General features: G+C 47.5%; 8 protein-coding genes across 8 annotated transcripts; 2 read left to right on the top strand and 6 right to left on the bottom strand.

The window, feature by feature from the left end:
• Positions 1–324: 324 nt before the first annotated feature.
• Positions 325–1,704, top strand: N7496_003773 (uncharacterized protein; the record flags this gene model as incomplete). Its single annotated transcript, XM_056696704.1, has 1 exon — positions 325–1,704. The coding sequence occupies one exon, from the start codon at positions 325–327 to the stop codon at positions 1,702–1,704; it is 1,380 nt and encodes a 459-aa protein (XP_056558916.1).
• Positions 1,705–2,754: 1,050 nt separating this feature from the next.
• Positions 2,755–3,273, bottom strand: N7496_003772 (uncharacterized protein; the record flags this gene model as incomplete). The annotated part of the gene is made up of 1 exon (XM_056696703.1): positions 2,755–3,273. One exon carries the CDS (start codon positions 3,271–3,273, stop codon positions 2,755–2,757), a length of 519 nt encoding a protein of 172 aa, XP_056558915.1.
• A 746-nt stretch (positions 3,274–4,019) lies between these two features.
• On the bottom strand, positions 4,020–4,541 carry N7496_003771 (uncharacterized protein; the record flags this gene model as incomplete). Its single annotated transcript, XM_056696702.1, has 1 exon — positions 4,020–4,541. One exon carries the CDS (start codon positions 4,539–4,541, stop codon positions 4,020–4,022), a length of 522 nt encoding a protein of 173 aa, XP_056558914.1.
• A 1,699-nt stretch (positions 4,542–6,240) lies between these two features.
• Positions 6,241–7,926, bottom strand: N7496_003770 (fungal specific transcription factor domain-containing protein; the record flags this gene model as incomplete). The annotated part of the gene is made up of 1 exon (XM_056696701.1): positions 6,241–7,926. The coding sequence occupies one exon, from the start codon at positions 7,924–7,926 to the stop codon at positions 6,241–6,243; it is 1,686 nt and encodes a 561-aa protein (XP_056558913.1).
• Positions 7,927–9,454: 1,528 nt separating this feature from the next.
• On the bottom strand, positions 9,455–10,501 carry N7496_003769 (phenylacetaldoxime dehydratase family protein; the record flags this gene model as incomplete). Its single annotated transcript, XM_056696700.1, has 1 exon — positions 9,455–10,501. One exon carries the CDS (start codon positions 10,499–10,501, stop codon positions 9,455–9,457), a length of 1,047 nt encoding a protein of 348 aa, XP_056558912.1.
• A 623-nt stretch (positions 10,502–11,124) lies between these two features.
• N7496_003768 (carbon-nitrogen hydrolase family protein) lies at positions 11,125–12,252 on the top strand (the record flags this gene model as incomplete). The annotated part of the gene is made up of 3 exons (XM_056696699.1): positions 11,125–11,294; positions 11,362–11,801; positions 11,861–12,252. The coding sequence occupies 3 exons, from the start codon at positions 11,125–11,127 to the stop codon at positions 12,250–12,252; spliced, it is 1,002 nt and encodes a 333-aa protein (XP_056558911.1).
• Positions 12,253–12,327: 75 nt separating this feature from the next.
• Positions 12,328–14,013, bottom strand: N7496_003767 (fungal specific transcription factor domain-containing protein; the record flags this gene model as incomplete). Its single annotated transcript, XM_056696698.1, has 2 exons — positions 12,328–13,183; positions 13,241–14,013. 2 exons carry the CDS (start codon positions 14,011–14,013, stop codon positions 12,328–12,330), a joined length of 1,629 nt encoding a protein of 542 aa, XP_056558910.1.
• Positions 14,014–17,177: 3,164 nt separating this feature from the next.
• Positions 17,178–18,699, bottom strand: N7496_003766 (putative neutral amino acid permease; the record flags this gene model as incomplete). The annotated part of the gene is made up of 3 exons (XM_056696697.1): positions 17,178–17,973; positions 18,031–18,460; positions 18,525–18,699. The coding sequence occupies 3 exons, from the start codon at positions 18,697–18,699 to the stop codon at positions 17,178–17,180; spliced, it is 1,401 nt and encodes a 466-aa protein (XP_056558909.1).
• Positions 18,700–19,076: the final 377 nt, after the last annotated feature.

The following is a 19,076-nucleotide window of genomic DNA, read 5'->3' as shown; positions in this document are numbered from 1 at the left end:
TCTGGACCAGTCTCTCGAAACAAATTCACACCCAGCCTTGTGACTGTACTTATAAGACTCGCCTTTGATTTAATTTTGGTAGATTTTGAATTCATAAATAGTAGTCCAAAAATATGCCGTTGTAGGTTCATGCTCGAAGCAAAGTCATAGCCACACAATAGGCGCCATGGAGTCACAAATGATTGTACTTAAGCGTGTCTATGACCTGCCTCGCAATAGCTAGACATTTTGAACCTATTTCCCAAATTACACATCATCTTTTTAGATTAAGAGCAAGAATACTGCGGCTCCAAAACGTACCAATTTCCCATCATTAACTGCACGATGAACGAAGCAGCGGGCCTGGATTGGATGGAGGTGAATCAGATCCTGCAAGAGCACTACCCGAACCTCCCTCCCCGTGAAGCCTTTGTCAACTTTCTTCGCGATGTGTTTATCAATCATCCCCCAGAATTGATGAAAAGGATCCCCCCGGGCATGTTAGAAAAGCTACAAGGCGCTGCTGATATCGCAATGATAATTGGAGTTCTCAGGGGGTCGTCACTAGTTCAAGCCAGCGCTCTTGCTATGAGCATGGTCGAGAAGGTGTTCGCAAAATGGTCACAATCTGGAGTGAACACGGTGACAGCGGCAAAGCCCAGCACGGTTTTAGAACAGGCAACTGTTGGCGTGTCCAAAATGGCAACGCCGGCATTTGAGAGTGCAATCACTCGCGATTCGGATACAATGCTACCCAATGTGGATCTCCTTGCCGACAATATCAAAGGTCTTGCCGGCTCGGCTGAATATGTCACTAGAGAGTTGCATGGCATTCACGTCATTGGGAACTCCCTCGTTGATCATATCAATTATTATGGACGCTGGATGCAGACGGTCTCTTCGATTCAGATTGCGCAGGGATACCAGGCAATTCAGGCCTTGAACGTTATTTGCGATCATCTGCGCGATAGTAATATCATTACCGTCTCGGGCGGTGGTGGTTCAGATGGTTTCGCTCGTCCTGTTTACGACTTTATCCAGAAGAGCATCAACGACATTGATCAGACGACACGGGACAACCATCGTTTCTTCGTCTTCCATCCCGACACGAATTGGTACGGGGCATTCCACCGACTGATCAGGGAGAACCCTCTTCCCCCCGAGTTCTGCGCAAAGGCGGACAACCTCGATACTACCTGTCTATTCATGCAAGATATTAGAACGAGTTTGGCCGAGCAGTCAGATCATGGAAAAGACATCATATTCCACCTACTTATTCCCTCGTGGTATAGTCTGGCCATCGAAGAGCCACTACACTTCCCGGACAGCCTGTATCCATTGCGAGTGGAGGGGGAGAAGCATAAACGCAAGGAGCTGGTTCAGCTCAACCTTCCCGCCGCGCCTGCTGGTCTCTTACATGGTGTTGCGAATGTTCTCGATCCTAAAGGCTTGAATAAGATAGCAGCCGGGGCCAGCGTTGTAACAACATTGCCAGGAGTGGGCTGGGGCGTTAATGGTGCTTGTCTAGCACTTGGGCTCGGTATTGGGACTATCACAGGGCTGGGGGCTTTTGTTGCCGTTCCTATCTGGCTCGGCACGGCAATGCCAGCCATGAGCACGGCGGCCCCAGTTATTGGGGAAACCGTCTACAATGCCCTCTGTGAAGAAGCACCAAGAGTGCTTGGGTCTGCAGAGCGATTGAACATGCGACAGTGGCGTTTTTGAAGGAAATTTACCCAAATATCTTGAGCTACCTGGTTGTCGAAGAAGGTACCCTTTTACTAGTTGTATTGCGATTTTGGTCCGTCGATGAGTGATTGGCAACACACGGACGAGAAGCTTTTATTCTAGAGAAATCTCGAAGAAGCACTCAGCCAAGTCCACGCCTCAGAGGTGTGTGACGAACATCAATGGCCAATATTTATTTCCCTATCTATGTCTGCTCTTTTCATCAGAAGTCCGGTTCTAGTCTGTAAAATTTGGGGTCGGCAAATTGTCAAATTGGTAACTGAGGCGTCAAGTTTTTCTGCAGCGGTATAAAAAGCCTACCCATCGTCAGTGTAGGCTATGTAATATTGAACACTGATTTCGCTATATCATGATCACATAGGAGTTTAAATAATCCACCACCATGCATTCCAATAGACCTCCAAAATCACCCAGGGAGAAACGAGCCGACCGGCAGCGTCCGAAAGCCGTAGGATCACAGAAATGGGGCGGGTTTATAGTTTATAGCACGCCAAGCTCAAGCCACGGTCGCGTTTGAGTTTGACGGAGACCAGAGACACCCCTCCTGATGGAATGGCGACCAACCAGTGAAACACGGCCCTAACTCATAGGATCACGTTGTCGCCCGTTACAGATTGTGCAACGCGAACACGGAGTACAGGGTACGAACCCGAGTTAAGGTGTGAGATGTGGGGACCCTGGGTGCCTGGATAGGGACGAATTAGGGACGCCGATCGGTCGATTCGGATGGAAATCGAGTCTGGTTGGAGCAATTATTGATGCTGTGAGAAGCCTTGCGCGTGTTGACAGAGTGCTCTTTCGCTCTTTTCCAGTGGCATACTATGCACGTGTGGTGACTAGGAGCTTTGAGTCGAGCCGGGAGGGGCGACCCGAAGTGTTTAGCGCGGTGGGTGGAGACATGCTGGCATAAGAAGTGGGTTTACCATTTCGCTGTTGCATAAAAGAGTGATGCCAAGAGAAAGAAGTTGAAGTGGCAGGGGGCCGAATCACAATGTGTATATCCAGCACGATTTGCCTGCAACGACTTCAGCGTCGAGCACGCACACAGCCCCTGATAACAGTGAGCACGGCGATGATCGAGCTTGCGATCACGAAAAAGCGAAACGGCGGTAGTAAAGAAGGCAGCATTTCCCAGACGGACTCTGTAGCTTCCAAACGGTCCAATTCGGACATCAAGTCCCGAACGGGAATCATCCGTGCACGGGGGGTGTCGATCCCTGCATCCGGAGATTCGATTGACTTTGGGTTTTGGCCATCCTCGCTGGCGAGGAGACCTGCTTCTCGCATTGCAGTTGACCGGTCGGTGATTTCGTCGGCGTCAGGGACGGTTTCGGGGAAGTAATAAGGGTTTCGTTTGTTCAGGTGGTCGTCGTCATTCCGGGAGACTGATTGGATAATTCGTGGCCATGACGCGTCTCGGGATGATAAGGATTCTGCTTCTTTGGCAAGGCTGATTTCTTGGAGGGCTGGCTGTGATGGGATAGCTGCTGCTGTGACCAGGCTTGTTGTAAATGCCAGGGCTAGAGAGAGTCGTGCGAGGAGCATGTTGTGTTTGCGATGTGGTACAAGTACGGCTGTAGGAGTAGTTGGACTGATAACGAGGACTGATAAGCGGATGAGGCAGTGTTACATCACTGGGCGAAGGCTGTAGATAGGATATATAGATGGAATCAGGTGAGGTATGAGATGGAGGGAGAAAGAGAGAAGAGATTCAAAAGAGAGAAGTTGCTGGGGTTTAAAGTATAAGAAAAAGGAAAAGATAAGGACTGCAACGATCGGATTCGGCGGCACTCAACGCGGGCCCGGGCTTGGCGTCTGGTCAGCCCGGAGTTTAGATATTGCACAATTAGCTAGCTCTAGACACGTGATGAAGATAGATGTTTAAACCTCATATGTTATGTGATAAAAGAGAACGTGAAGGTCCGGTATCGACTCGGGATTCGAGATTATGAATCAAACAGAGAGATCCGTTGAAGATGAAGTGGACAGGAACAACATGATGCATAATGCCGAACGGCTCAGGCCACAATTAAGGTCATGTGACTAGAAAGGTTTTGGCTGGTATCAACAAGAAGAAAACAACAATCGAAGAGCATGCTAGCTCCTTCTCCTTCAAAAACTTAAATAACAATGCCTGGTCTTGACAGGAGCCCAGCCCACACAGGACTAACGTTCAACAGATAAGGTGAAAGTTCACGATGGGACAAGAAAAAATTCGTCAAGATTTGACACTTTCAGTTTGCCTTACAAGGCAAGGAGGCAGATGAGCATCCCGAGCTGATATTGAGATACTAGCGGTCTGAATCCGGTTCGGCCTTTTCCATGATCAAGACTGGATGCTTGCCCTTCACCTTGAATATCTCTCCACCGACTTCGAGACTCATCTTCCATTCTAGGACATAGGTTCGCTTGATGTTATAGGTAATAAAAGTTGGGGCTTCGTGAGCCTGGAGCTGCTCATTCTGAAGCTTCAGATTGAGCTTTTCACCTAAATTAAGGGGAGTTGTGTTGTCGCTAATCGGCAATGTCAAAGACCTGCTATGGGGTGGGTACGCGCCCAGTAGACATGCTTCAGGTTGAAGTTTTTGATCTTTCGTCTGCTCAGCCCTCCTCCGTTTCATGTAGACCCCTAAAACGGTCTTTGTGTTGAAATGGCTCTCATGCACCAGTGTGGCTCCACCCGCGGTGTCATCAAAAAGCCCCATGATACTCAAGGTCGAGCGAAGATTAAGAGTAAATTCGTTTATGTCAATGACTTGCGGAGTGTTCACCAGATATTCACTCGTATCCACATATTCCGGGATAGCTCGCATCTCGAGTGGAATATAATACGGGCTGTCTTTCTGGAGAACCGAAGCTATCGTAACTTCCAAACGAAATGTAAGACGAGGAGCCCTGGAAAATCCCAAAACATGGGCAATCTTTTGCCCCACGGGGATTCTGGTTGTTTCCATACCAAGAGTAAGACGGTGAGTGGCAATTGTGTACCTTTGGCGAGAATGTAACCTCATGTCAAAATCTGTAATTGGGAAAGGAGATGATTCGCATCGAATTTGAACTGGCATCCGAGCTATCAGGGGTTTGGAAGTGCATGGAGTCACCATCGTAGCTTCCAGATAGTACTCAACGGTTGCAAAACCGTGACCGGAAGTAGCAGCACAGGTACTCAGATCAAATGAAGGTGGAAGGGCATGCTGGTCGGCGTGTAGCAGTGGTAGGTATGATGCATTCCCAAAGGGTTGCGATCTTAGAGAACTTGGATCTGGGTGTCTGGGAATATCGATTTCAAAAAGCCACTTTTTTCCAGGTAGACCGGATGATTGAATGTGTAAAGCGCCATTATATAGCTCTTTTCGAGTTCCATCCTGCCCGAAAAGCGCCAAGCTGCTGCGACACAAGGAAGAATGAAGATGAAAGAATTCTGTGTTGCATCTGCCGTGAAACATGATGCTGATATTCGTTTCCTCACTAATCCAGGGCGAGCTTCGAGATACGTAGCCAGTAATTCGTTCGCCGGGGAGGAATGATCCGACAGAGTCCAGATGAATCGAAAGGTCACAGGTGTTGCAGGCCTGAATTTTCCCCATGATGGGGCAGTAACTGCCGCAAACAATGACGTTCACTCCTCTTCGTCTTGGGATAGTACGACTGTGTTGATAGCTCAATATCACGCCTCTAAAGATCCTGCAATTTTAGATCCTGTAGAAACTGCCCGAGAGTCTGTGATGAAATGACTGTATAATGAGCATTCCAGGAGGAGGCAATTACTTTAGACGCAATATATATACCTTCAGGAACAGGATTCCTTCTAACCGAGCATAGTATGGATCAGGTTGAGACTTTACCACTTATGGCTTCAATACGTCATGGTCGGTTCTCGGTCTAATTGGTAGGTCGGAATAAATGTGCCCGTGTAGATGTATCATAACGAGCATGAATAGATCTTATGAGTGATTTCCAGGAGTTCGGAGTTAAAATGTCGCTGGTCAGAATTTAGCTATGCAGTGGGTCGGTATTAATGCAGCATCTATTCCGAGTTACTCCAGTACCTCGGAATAGATGTAGTGGGTCGGAATAGATGCAGTAGATCGGCATAGCATCCACTGATCCCTGCCCTCATACAGTTGATGAAGTTGAATTGATTGTATCCATCTAGGTGGCGACAATTCAAATATGGATTACAATATATATTTAAAGTGACATGCGCGGCCGTTTTTATTTTTATCAAGGTAGTATGTAACTAAGTCACCATGAAGTGTTCTGTGTCAGCATACATTGAATTATGGTCGTCCATGCCCAACAATCATCAAAACTTACTTTTCGAGTGGCATACGGTAGCTCTTCTTAAAGTAGTAGGGTAACTATGACTCGACTCCAATCCTCGTTGGAAGGAGATGCCCATAAGATTCTGCTACATACTGCAGCCCTAACCATCGATACTCTCCAGCCACAGCCTAAAGGTATGATCTGGGCCAGAAATCGACGCACTCATATCATAAGTAGAGTCAACCATCATGAAAAAACTATCTGGTACACTCGTGCTTGGAAATGCATCGTTGGTAGATGCTTCTGCACAATGCTGCTCTGTTGCATTGGAGAGAATTGCCAATGTCGATCTGCGGTATTCCGAGGACTCAATATTTTGTCAAGCACCCGTTGCAGCACTTTCCGGCCCTTCTCACAGAGATCTTTGTCGCCAAACATTGGATCCAAGTCATTAAGCTTCTCAGCGAAGACAGCTAAGTCTTGGATTGTCTTGCTCCGAGGCAGAAGCGGATCATTTGGGTACAACGGCAGCCGTTCCTGCTCTAGGAGTTCGGATGCTAGTAAAATCGCGCTACGCAGTCCATGTACTGCCAGGAAATATATGAAAGATGTTGCTGCCGCCATCTCAGCACGTTTATATAGTCGCATCACATCACTCAGGATTGTTTGTGCCGTATGTATCAATCCTGCCGGGCCAGTACCAGCTTTGTGCATGAGTACACGGTGCAGTAGCAGTGAGTTCGCCTGCGGGCCTTGGCGAAAGACATGCCGAATGTGTAGGTCAAAGACCGTTTGTGCTTCAAACTCGAATGTGCTTGCCCTTAGGCTCAACAACATGGCTGGGAGATTTGCCCAGTGTTCCTCGGTTTTTCTTTGAATAGCGTCGGCGGTATGCTGTACTTCATCTGGAGTGCAGTTGCCCAAGGATAGCTCAAGGATCTCCTCTCTCCTTACCGTGAAGTTTATGGAAGATCTTATCCAAGAGACATCGCGGATCTCTCCATTTCGGTTATAGCCTTGCTCATCCAGCTCCGTAATGGCAATAGCTAGTTCCTGTGGATCTTCAGAAAACAGCTGAGAGTCTGTTAAATCTAGAGGTGGATCCAAGTCGATGTAACGATGCGATAGTCGGGGTGGACGGCCTAGGAACGTGGCTATGCCGATTTCTGCCATGTAAACCATAGCTCGAAGTCGTTTGCGTAGCTCAGTCAGAAAAAAAGGAATGCGGCTATCGGAGTTGATATTCTGATGAAGACCCATAGCAATGAATGCACTATTGAGCTCAGCACCAAGACAGTACGTTTTATAGCACGTTTCTCCCTTGGTATATCTGGTAATGTTGTAGTGTTCAAACAAGGCACAGATGAAGGTGTCATCTAAAGCGTCGGATTGTCGGCAAAAGTCGAGGCATGCGTCTACAACCTCATTCATGTGGTCTAACAATGATTTGCGCTCCAGGTTGAAGTCCTGGAAAAATGGATCCGATGGTGGCGTTATCAACGCATAAGTCCCCACGTAATTAGCAATCATAGCGATTACACCCCAGCGTATTTGCTTTCCGGTGGCAGAGTAAGCCCATTGTATTGCCGTGGTATTGGCATTAAACACCAGCGGCGTCGCCGTATTATCACACAGTAACTGAGATAGCTGCCGTATGCGTGAGGCGTCCTGACTCGACAATGTCTCGCCATGGACAAGCCATAGTTGCGAAAGCCAGTGCCTAACAATTAGCTCGCCGCAATGGATATGAATACATTCAATCGACTTGAAAAACAACTCAATTCCACGATCGATCATCGCCCTGTTCTGGAAAATGGAAAGGATCCGGCAACCCCTGGCAATTCCTTCGTTTAAAATGGGTTGCTTGTGGACGCTCGTGGCTTGATCCAGGTCGGTAGAAGTCACACCAAATTTCACTAGATCCTCTTTCATGATGGATATATGTGAGGTGAAGCCAAGGAATCCATGTTGTCTAGACGTGGTCTCAGGGTGGCCAGCTATTGGGGGTTCTGAACCCTCACCATGTTCTTGTGTCGAACCGGCGCCGCCGTGGTGCCCTTGCGAAATGTTAAAGACCTCAAAATCACCGCTCATACAAGATTCCTCGACCGCGAAGGTCGGAACGCCATTGTTGAGCCCTGGTGGTGAGAGGTCGCCTTCTGTATCTACTGCAGCAGTTGCCGTCGCGATATTTTCCCGTCGACTCTAGCTAACAAGGCTATGTTAGTGGGATCTACTAGCAGCCAGACCTTCACGCCAGGGTAAGACTAAAAGTGAATTACTGACACGCGTCAGAGGGTTTGGGTGATAGTAGCATCTATCATCACACCGTCTCCTAATACATCGACCACAAGGGATTCTGTGATCGCACGCAACTTTTGACTTTCGGCATGGTTCACAGGACTGCATCTTGCGATTCCGGCGATACTTGTCGATAAGAATTTGATTTGTAGGCTGCATCTGTGTTGCCCGTTTGTTATTTCCCATCTTGACAGGATTCGCAGAAAAGTCACAGGCAGAAAAATTCCGAGTAAGGATGAGATGACTCTGATTGAGGTACTGCAAACTTTGAATCAGATGAAATGCCGATGGTAAACCTCTGGAACGCGAAGCACAGCCAGATTTTATGGATTTTACGGAATGACGGGTAGGTAGAGAGGGAGGTGGCTGCCAACCAAAGAGAGGAGGTCAGGGGATGGAAAAGGAACACCGATTTTGACCATCTGGCTATGAACAAATGCCAAGACGCTAGCGTTTAGGGGAAACTGTTATCTCTAATGTTATTCAGCTGTCAAGATATGTAGGATTGGTATAGACTAGTATGCATATGGACGAATGAGAACTATCGGAATCATACAGAGAAGGTTGATTGATTGAAGAAAGGAAAAGGACTCGAACGAATGGGAAAAGGGGCAGGTTGAGCTGTCCCATGGCGGTGTAACCAGGTATTCAAGTGACCATACCGATGGTCAAGGGTTACCCGCATATTACATACAAATACATAGGAAATCTGGGATGGAAGTGACCAATCCGAGGTCACTGTAATGAATCTCTCCACTTTTCCACGACATCAGCCTTAGACTCATAGCCCAGCTGAGAGGTAGGTACGTGCGCCGGCTGGCGCGGCCCTAGCCACAGTACATACTCGCTTAAAGCACGAGAATCGATTGAGTAGAAGCCAGACGCCGGCCAGTTAGTAGTATAGAGGGTGACCATATGCAAATCCTCGCTGTTGTATGTTTTTCTTTGCCTTCTTTTGTATTCTACTTTTGTTTTGTACTGTGACCCGCAATCTTTCTGGTGAAAAGTCTAGAAAGCGGGGTGATACCAGTGCGCTAGTCAAGCAGGTTAAAAGACCTACTAAATCACTATTTTGTCCAGTGATCTCATAATTTAACACTTCGGGCTAGCAATCACATAGTCAATAGAGCGTTATTGAGTACCTTAACGATCATCCGCCTCAATCACGGTATTCAACTGGAAATACCGGGCGTCCGGCTAGAGCCATCCAACCCGTACCCTCCAAGCACCCTACATACTCGCATTCTATTTCGTTGCCTTTAAGTACAGTCGTTTCTACCCACAAACAGACCTTGCCAGAGCTCATTTCCCCACCGGGTCCGTAAGCACGCATGAAACGGTGCCGCAGGTCAACGTGCCCTTTGTTACGGCGCCCAATAGTCTCCATATGCCTCAAGTCTTTGAAGTAGAAGAGCTGCACCTTCTTATTGTAGTCCAAGGCGGGCAAGTCTGACTCTCGAAATATACCGCTCTCTGGGTCATAGCAGAGTCTGCTGTCGAGGATGCCAGAACTTTCATCAGCGGACAGTAGATCTTTCATCCATCGTTCGACTGACTGGTCGAAATTTCTGAACCAGAATTCATTCTCCGCGTCTGAAACATCCGAATGGTCTTGGCCCTCCACGACGAAACAGATGTTGTCCGGAAGATTTGCCAGGAATAGGCGTCCGGCTCTGATCGGGAGCTCATCGTGGGTATCGTGGGGTGAGCGGCGTGCAACGATATCTTTTTCAATATGTGTCGCAAAGTTATCATCCTGGGAAGCAGACATTCGATGTCGATAACAGCCCCAGTACCCAGACCTTTTCCCCATGCTTGTAGGAGGTCCCAGATGACCGAGACCAGAAGACTTGGGTTGATTGGTCCCATACTGAGTACGTGTTGTACTTGGCATCATGATCTCTCTCCACATCCCTGCATATGGCGATAGCTGTGTCCAGAAATCGGTGACTACATCGCTAGTCCACCAGTTGAGATATTCCGTTCGCGTCTTCCAATAGCCGAGCCATATGAAAGTTTTTCCTTGCTTGGAGACTGCACATCCGTCTTGGAGCAGGCGATCGATATGGCTCGCATGGTTGGCGATTAGATCATCAAATTTTGCTTGACAGGCCTTTTGTTCGTGCGTTGGCTGCCCAAGAGGATACTGAAGCCCGAAGATGGAGTATACAAAAGGCTCAATAGACGAAAGTTGAACACTCCACATACTGATCTTTGCTATATGATCTCGACAAAAGAAGAATCCGGTATGATCGTTACTTCTCGTAGAAGATTGAACATGGGCTATGGTGCTTAAGTAGTGAGTGGTATGACCATACACTGGCTCTGATAAAATGCGGAATCAATCATTCCGCGGACGAGAGGAGAAGACCCCCTATCAAGCAAGGGTAACCTGAACTCATGAACTCATTGTATCTGAAGTTGGCCCAGGGTGTGGGTTTCCGGTGATTATGATTGGCGGGCTGTGTGGAATCCACCAAACCTTATCTTTGCGGAGGCTATTCACTCCGCAGATTTTGGGCTGCATGGTAGCTTTTGCGGAGGTTATTCCCTCCGCAGATGCGGAGTCATAGCTGCTAGATTGCAAATGACCTTTGACTAATTTCCCAATCACGTATTATCATTCGTGACGCATAACATGCAAGAAGATAAGCTCCTTTCGCCAGCGGAGCCTTTCCTTCCGCACCTTATCGTGGGAGCCCTTCGAACTTCTGGGGAAGTGGGGTATAAAATGCAGGACAGGCAGTCAGTTTTTTTGACATCAACTGAAACAGTCAATCTCACTCATTTGAACAACGCCCTACATTCTTCTTGAAAATGGATCAAACCATGAGCAACAAAAAAGTTCGTGTGGCTGTCACTCAGTCTGAGCCAGCATGGCTGGACCTCGCTGCAGGTGTCAAGAAGACATGCGAGTTAATTGAAGAAGCTGGAAAGCAAGGCGCAAGCCTGATTGCTTTCCCCGAATGTTGGATTCCAGGTTATCCCTGCTGGATCTGGTATGCAATGTCCACGTTGCATGTGTACTAGTATCATCCATGTTTACTAACTAGTTACTTTCGTCAGGTCTCGCCTTCTAGACGTTGGGCTAAATATTACCTACGTCAAGAACTCCCTGCGTCTCGATTCTGTTGAAATGAAAGCGATACAGAATGCAGCAAAAGCTCATTCTATCGCTGTCTCGTTAGGATTCTCTGAGAATGACAACAATTCCGTCTATATCGCACAAGTGATGATTGGCCCAGATGGACTAATCAAGTCACACCGTCGAAAGATGAAGCCTACACACATGGAGCGTACCATATTTGGTGATGCATCGGGAGAGTGCTTTGCAAGCGTATCGCAACTCCCGTTTGGGCGAGTTGGTGCTCTCTCATGCTGGGAGCATATCCAGCCGTTACTGAAGTACCACACATTCTCGCAGAATGAGGACATTCATGTTTCTGCCTGGCCAAGCCTGACTCCTCACACTGGTGGCTCAGACTTGTGGTCAATGTCGGCAGAAGGTATGTTGTCTCGTCTTCATTTCTCGATAGACTAGTCCAGCGCTAATTGCTACACATAGGTTGCCAAAACTTGTCGCGCACTTATGCAATTGAGGCACAAAGTTTTGTCCTCCATTGCACAGCTCTGATAACGGAGAAAGGAATTGATCAGATGAAAACGTCTGGTGGAGCGCTGATGTCTTTCCCCGGGGGTGGGAGCTCCGCGGTATTTGGACCTGACGGGAGGCTGTTGACTGAGCCCGTGGAAAGTACGACTGAAGCAATCATTTATGCGGATCTTGACATGGACCAAATTATTGGCACCAAGCTCTTCGCAGACGCAACCGGTCATTATAGTCGCCCTGATCTGATGTGGCTGAATGTTTGCAAGGAAGTGAAGAAGACCGTTCGCGATGACACGGATGTGGATCTGGGCAACGTGATCGCGGGTGATTCACCCGGCCACATGTAGTTCCATGTGTATCTAGTTTTCTTTGCAAATTATTCATCCCTTTCATTAAATGACTGAGTACCTGCTTTGGAGCGACTAGCACTCAGAGTTCCAGAATAAATCACCAACTTCGCCAAAATTAGGGAAGAACGACGAAAGACCGAAGTGGTCGTCACCTGATGCAGGTAGATCCATAATAGAAAGATCATATTGCTGCTCTGTGTCATCTGGAAGGCCACTATCGAGTTCTGGGTGAAAGCGAGAAAAGTGAGGAGCATCAAAACTCTGCTGTGCCGTTTGACCAGCGTTCGAAGGACTTGAATCGAAACTCCCCACAAACGGCGGTATATGATCTAATGCGCCGCCATTTCCATCACTGAGATCGAAGTTCTCATCAGGTAGCAACACGTCTTCCACCTTCCAGCGTTGGGCTAATGTTTTGATTGCGTTTATGCTCTTTTGTGATCGAAGCTCCCAATACCGGCCCAGTTCATGTAGTAGTGTCAGACATTTTCTCACTGATCGAGTACTGTAGCGTCGGAATGTAGGTATTTTTGTCGTTGTATTCATCAAATGCACGATGGATGCACTGAGAAGATGATGTATCAGAAGAGGATTTGCATGTTCAAATCCATACCACTTGCAATAGTTTTGCACAAGCTGGATCATGGATGAAGCAGCAGACGTGATAGATTGCAGAACAAGAGGTCTTGCATGTGATACCTGCCCCTCAGTTCGGGCCAGGGCAAACAGTCGAAGGAACGGAGGCATGGTTATCAAAAGGGTCATTTGGTATGCCATATGAAAAAGCAATACAGGCTTTGGAGTAACCCCGCGACCAAGATCGAGCCGCGAATCTCGCAACTTCATGAATCGATTTAGAGTTTCATGCATCGAAATGAGAAGAGCGACTTGATCGGAAACACTGCACTTCTCGAAGGAGGACGAGAATCTAGACGCTGATTAGTCGTTGTCACATCCACAAACTAGAAGCACACGCAAGGCGTACATCTGATCCATATTCTGGTCGTGCATGTACCACAATTTACACTGCCATGCAAAGGAGAGTTCGGTAAGATCTCCCTCTCCTTCAGAGAAAAATGCATCGATCGTAGGCACATTCACGCGACGCCACGGAAGGATACAATTTCTCCCTAGTATGGAGATTGATGTGCGATCAGTCATGTAAAAAGACCAAAAGGCTTGTGCACTGGCTATTGTTGGCTTCAGATGTTGTGATGCAACCTCATCTAAAACCAGAACATGTAGCTTAAGATGCACAGCCAGTCCCGCAGCCATAGAAAGGAATGCCCACCCAATATGATCGTGCCCCAGCGCGAGAGACCGCCATGACAGGATACAGAGACCCTGGATAATGTGGATAGATGGTGCATTCTTGAAGCATGTGAAGACTAAACTCTCACTCAGCTCCGCAAATTGATTGCTCACTTCCAGTGAGTCCGGCTGATGCTCAAATGTCGCTCCAGCTGCTAACATCGCCGAATGGAGGAATAGTAGATCGGCCTGCTCGTCGGGGTAACTGGAGAACGGTTCAGTCGTCTTATAACGCGTGAACTGATGTTCACCGTTTATATGGCGAAGAAAAAGACTAGCGAGATTGTTGACGCGAGTAGAATCGTTCCCGCATTCCGGAATAGCGCGGGTTAGGCTGTACGCCAGGGTCGGTTGAGGATTACCGACAGGAGTAATGTTAGCCTCGTTGTTGATCGCAACACCGTCTGCAAGATTAGTCCGCCACATCATGACACTTAGCTCCTCCATTACTGTTGGAGATTGACTGAATACAGTCTCTTCTCGGATTTGCCTCGCAGGAAAAGCAGGTTGCTGCTGTGTAACGTTGCTGCTTTTTGATCCAACGCCAGAGGATTCATCTAAGAATGCCGTGCTTTGACCTTTTCCAACAGAGACTTCATTGTTCTGGATGGCTAACAGTGTCTGTATTTGGTTTTCGAGGGATTTCACGTAATTCTCGTCCCAGTACTTCCGCCTGGCCGGTCTTAGTATGAATGTAGTGGGACTTCCAATATTAAATAAAAATAACTGATACAACATACTTTCGCTTCTTAGGCTCGGAGACGTAAGTGCATAGCTTGTTGGCCTTGCTGCAGGTTGAACACTGTGGTTTGGCCCCATCACACTATTGGTCAATCAGCGTCCACTCGAAGGGTCCAGGAATACTTTGAATATGAGGGCTAACGCGGCGTTTAGATGATCTGCAGGGTTGGCAGGCAAACGCGCCTGAAACGGACGGTCTTTCTGCCATGCAACTTCAGACAGCGTGCCTTTCGGCTGACAAGATACACTCTACAGGACTCAGCAAGGATGAAAGATAAGAGGTCGAGGGCTGTATGATAAGAGCACCGCAGAGTCACGTGATATATCACAGAGTCATGTGCGATATTATGAAGAACTAGGTGGAGCGGGGTAGGGAACAAGGAAGAAGGTTACTTCTAAGAGGATTATTGAGATTGAGGCTTGGTACATGAGAAGTTGGCAAAGATTGTCGGAACGCAGGGCATTGCGCCAATAGTCCAAGAAGTATTAGTTCAATCTAACGTTCTCTTGAATATATATATGTAGGATAAGACTAATAACACTACGAGAATCTTTTAAATTATTTTCCCAGTAGGTTATGGTTTAATAGACGACTTAAGAGGTCTTACTGAGGGTCTCTGAAAGATAATTGGAAATACCTTTAGAAAGACCGTTACCTAGAAATAGAGAAGGTTAAATCGTATCTAACCCGCTAGGCCTTCTTTCTAGCTCGTATTTCAAAAGTTTGAACTATGACTATACATACATAAGGGCTTACAGTAAACTCCCGTTTTCGGCACTCCCAGGTTAGGCACACATTTTTATTAGGCACCAAAATCTGTAGTTTTCCCATATATAAGAGGCCAACCGGCACACCTTTTTGTCTGGCACACAAAATTCTCTTCAATTTTTGCTTAGTCATATAAACCGACCAATCAGAATGCAGGATTTTTCCCCTTCCAACCCTTCCACCCCTTCTTCGGTCGCTCTTTCAGCTAAACTGGCTATACCAAAACAACCCAACAAAGGCATATCCGATGCTCAGAAAAAAGCATTACGTATCTATGCATCGGAGACACGCCCTAAACCTACTTAGAGAGAATGCGCTGAGTGGTTTTCATCTCAATTTAATCGTTATATCAACCGTGCGACCGTCTCCAAGATTCTTTCATCCAAATACGAGTACCTTGATACTGGTTTAGCTGGTCAGAACAAACGCCCGTTAGCATCTCGGTGGCCTCTATTAGATGAGGCCCTATATATCTGGCAGCAGCGTCACGAGAATGCCGGTTTTCCTATAACAGGCCCATTGATTCAGAGCAAAGCCGTCGAATATTGGAAGAAAATACCCCAGTATAAAGATCTCGACCCGCCACTTTTCTCTGAAGGGTGGCTATCACGGTTCAAACAGCGCCATTCGATCCGATATCATACCTCCTATGGCGAATCTGCATCGGTTCCGGCTTCGATGTATTCCGACATGGAAGCTATTCGGGCTATCTGCGACCAATATCAGCCAAACGATGTCTATAATATGGATGAAACAGGTCTATTCTAGCGTCGAATGCTAAATGGGGGTCTATCGAGTAAGGGTAGTCCTGGTTATAAAAAAGACAAGACCAGGATTACTCTCGCAGTAACGACCAATACTACTGGTTCAGATCGAATGCCTCTATAGTTAATAGGCACTGCGAAGATGCCTCGTGCTCTACGAAAACTCAATATCCCAGCACTTGGATGTATCTGGCGATGGAACAAGAACGCATGGATGCGCGGTAATGTTATGCAAGAATGGTTCCGCTCGTTTTATAGGCATATTGGCACACAAAGACGAGTCGTGCTATTGCTCGATAACTTTAGCGCGTATCTCTCTGCGCTTAAACATGCGCCACCGCCGTCTAATATTAAAGTCGTTTTTTTGCCACCAAACGCGACCTCGGTTTACCAGCCATTAGACCAGGGTATCATCAGAAACCTTAAGCACCATTATCGGAAGAAATGGTTGACATGGATGGTTAATATGATAGACCGCGGCGTCGATCCTACGCAGAGAATGAGCCTCTATTACACACTACATTGGATCACCCAGGCTTGGAGACGTGACGTCCTAGATGAGACTATTCAGAAGTGCTTTATTAAGAGCACGCTTATTAGTCCTAGCACTAATGAGATGAATACGTCTCCGTCTGAGGACCTTTAACTAGGTGATTTATACGCAGAGGTGACCGACCGGCTTCCTGGTACAGAGGTTATGGCATTAGATGAATTTCTAGACCCTCCAGGAGAAAACATCGACGTGGAAGAGCCTGATTTATCTGATATTATCGTTCATTTTTCAGAAGAAAATACAGGTGGGGATAATGGGGTTCAGGATAGCGAGGACGACCAGGACGAATATATATTCGGACCACCGCTGGATATCCTCTCGCGTGTTGAAGCTATTGAATATATGCATAAAGCTCTTCAATTTGCCCAGCACCAAGAGGGAATTACTGAGAGAGATCTACGTGATATAGAGAGGATCGCTCATCTTTTTTCTCGATTCGAGATCAATGGGAGGAAGCAGAGAAGGGTGGATGACTACTTTAGACCAAAAACAGACTAGTTCTTACTAGATGAGGTTTAGCGCGATATTAGTGGCACACTTTCATTAGGCACATCGGAATTCTGTTGCACGGAGGCCCGTGCCGAAAACGGGAGTTTACTGTAATGGAGATTATACAGATATTGAATGCTACTGTACTTGTAAGGTTGGCTTTTAATTAGGCTGTGAGTGCTAGTGTCATAGCATCAAGGGCGTTTCTTGTAGAGTTATGAGTATGATCCTACATACATGGCACCGACCATTTGTTCAAGCAGTTGTGTATTCAGGATGCTTAAGATCTATCGTTTTAGGTCGAACCGCTGTTATCAGCACACGAAAATGCCGACGAGATCTGTCCGTCAGCATAAGCCTGATTAATCTGGACAATAACGCCATAAGTCCCCCCTACAGCCATAAAAGCTCCTAACAAAACAAGCAAGACGTGTGCAGCATACATCGCTTTCCGCAGGACACTGCCCTTCAGGTATTCCCCATGACTATACAGCCAGAGCCATCCCGGAAGACTGATGGCCAGCGGCGCAAAACACAATGCGCCGACCAAGGCCAAAACGTAATTGAAGATAGGAATTGCGCAAGCCAGGATAAACGAGATTGCTGCCATGCCAATGGTACAGCTAAGCCAGGTACCCCAGTGGACCACTGTGTTTGCCTGCAGGTGACGAGAATTGCGCAGGATTCGGACGAAGAGATACTTGGCCGCGACGTGTACGTAGAGACAGCCACTGATGATTAGTCCCGGCAATGCAATTCCATACGCGACGCGTTTGACGGTCGTCCCAGCGCTGCCAAGTGAAGGTGATGCGATCCATTTCCCGCACCATGCATAGATAACCAGGCTGAATGTCAGGTAAGATGCAGTTACTAGGGTCATGCTGAAATAGACGGCTTTCGGGTAGTCCTTGGGTTTGCGCATCTCTGAGATAACGGGTAAGAATGCCGAAGTTGCGGCGCTTGACACGAAGATCGTTGCTGCAGCAGTGATGCCAGTCGTAAAGCTGGGGTTGCCGATGACTCGGTATCCAAAATCATAATCACCTGTCTGTGGTGCAGCTGCAGGGCGATCTCGGGTTGTCACACCAATTCTGGACAAGGGTTAGCTTGGATGCATATCAGGATCAGGGTCTCCGGGGGGTGCATACACAATAATGAACACAGCAATGTAAACACTGGCAAAACCAACCCAGGTCAGCCAGCCGATGTGCGAAAATTTACGCACACTCGCACATCCAGCAATAATGACGGTCGCGATGAAACTGAACCAGACAGTACAGATAGAATGTAAGGAGAGTGCATTGAGAGCAGTTGACACGCCGATAATGCCTGATGCAGCCACAATGATGTAGCTGACTGTAAAAAGAAATCCGACTAGCTCTTTGATTATCGGGCCTCCGACTACCTGGGCCATATCCGCGATGGAGTGGCAACCGGGGTAGCGGTTGCGAAAATTGCCCTGCACAATGGCGCAGTAGGTATTTAGGAGAGTCCATCCAATGACGTTGACAGCGCCGGGAAAGGCCCCAAGCTCGTACATCAAGGATGGAATAGAGAGTACCCCGGTAGCAAAGATGACTGCGTTGAATAATGTGTCAATTGATGCGGTTCGACCTCAGGCGATTCAGGAAGGAGGACGTACTCTTCAAAAAGATAATCCCTGCCCGAATCCAGCTCACAGTACGAAAGTCGATTTGGCCTTCACCTCTTTTAAAGACTTCATCGTGATCTTCAACCTCTGCTTTCTCAGTCTCGATGTTAGGTGCGTCATTGGTGTAGCCAGGGGTCTCCTTGATATCATCGTTCGAGTCCGACATAACGAAGGAAGATGGTGGCTAGCTAGCAGAATCGGGCTAGCTCTTGGAAGAGGAAAATTTAAACATCGACAACGTTGCAGAAGCTGGAAAGGATATATAGGAGAAACACTCGCCAAAAAGGCACTTATCTTATTCGTCCGGCCTGTTCCCGGCAGGGCCTTGTCATCTTTCCCTGTGGTCGGCGTAGGGCAAGGTCTTGGGATTCTGGGGCTGTTAGGGCGTGATAACGAGCCCCCACTTTACCTTTCCCCACGAACTTAATGCTGTCTGATAACAGGGTTAGACGCGGATTGAGTGGATGGGTAGGCGTCTGAAGCTCGTGGAACGTGGGAGTTGGGGTAGGATCCGGTTGAATGACCGGATGGGGTAAGTAATTG

The sequence above is a fragment of the Penicillium cataractarum genome, assembly GCF_028827025.1.
Source record: "Penicillium cataractarum strain IBT 29864 chromosome Unknown utg000002l, whole genome shotgun sequence".
In the NCBI taxonomy this organism is placed as follows: Eukaryota; Fungi; Ascomycota; class Eurotiomycetes; order Eurotiales; family Aspergillaceae; genus Penicillium; species Penicillium cataractarum.
The sequence above is the reverse complement of the archived record's forward strand: the minus strand, read 5'-3'. Positions and strand labels throughout refer to the sequence as shown.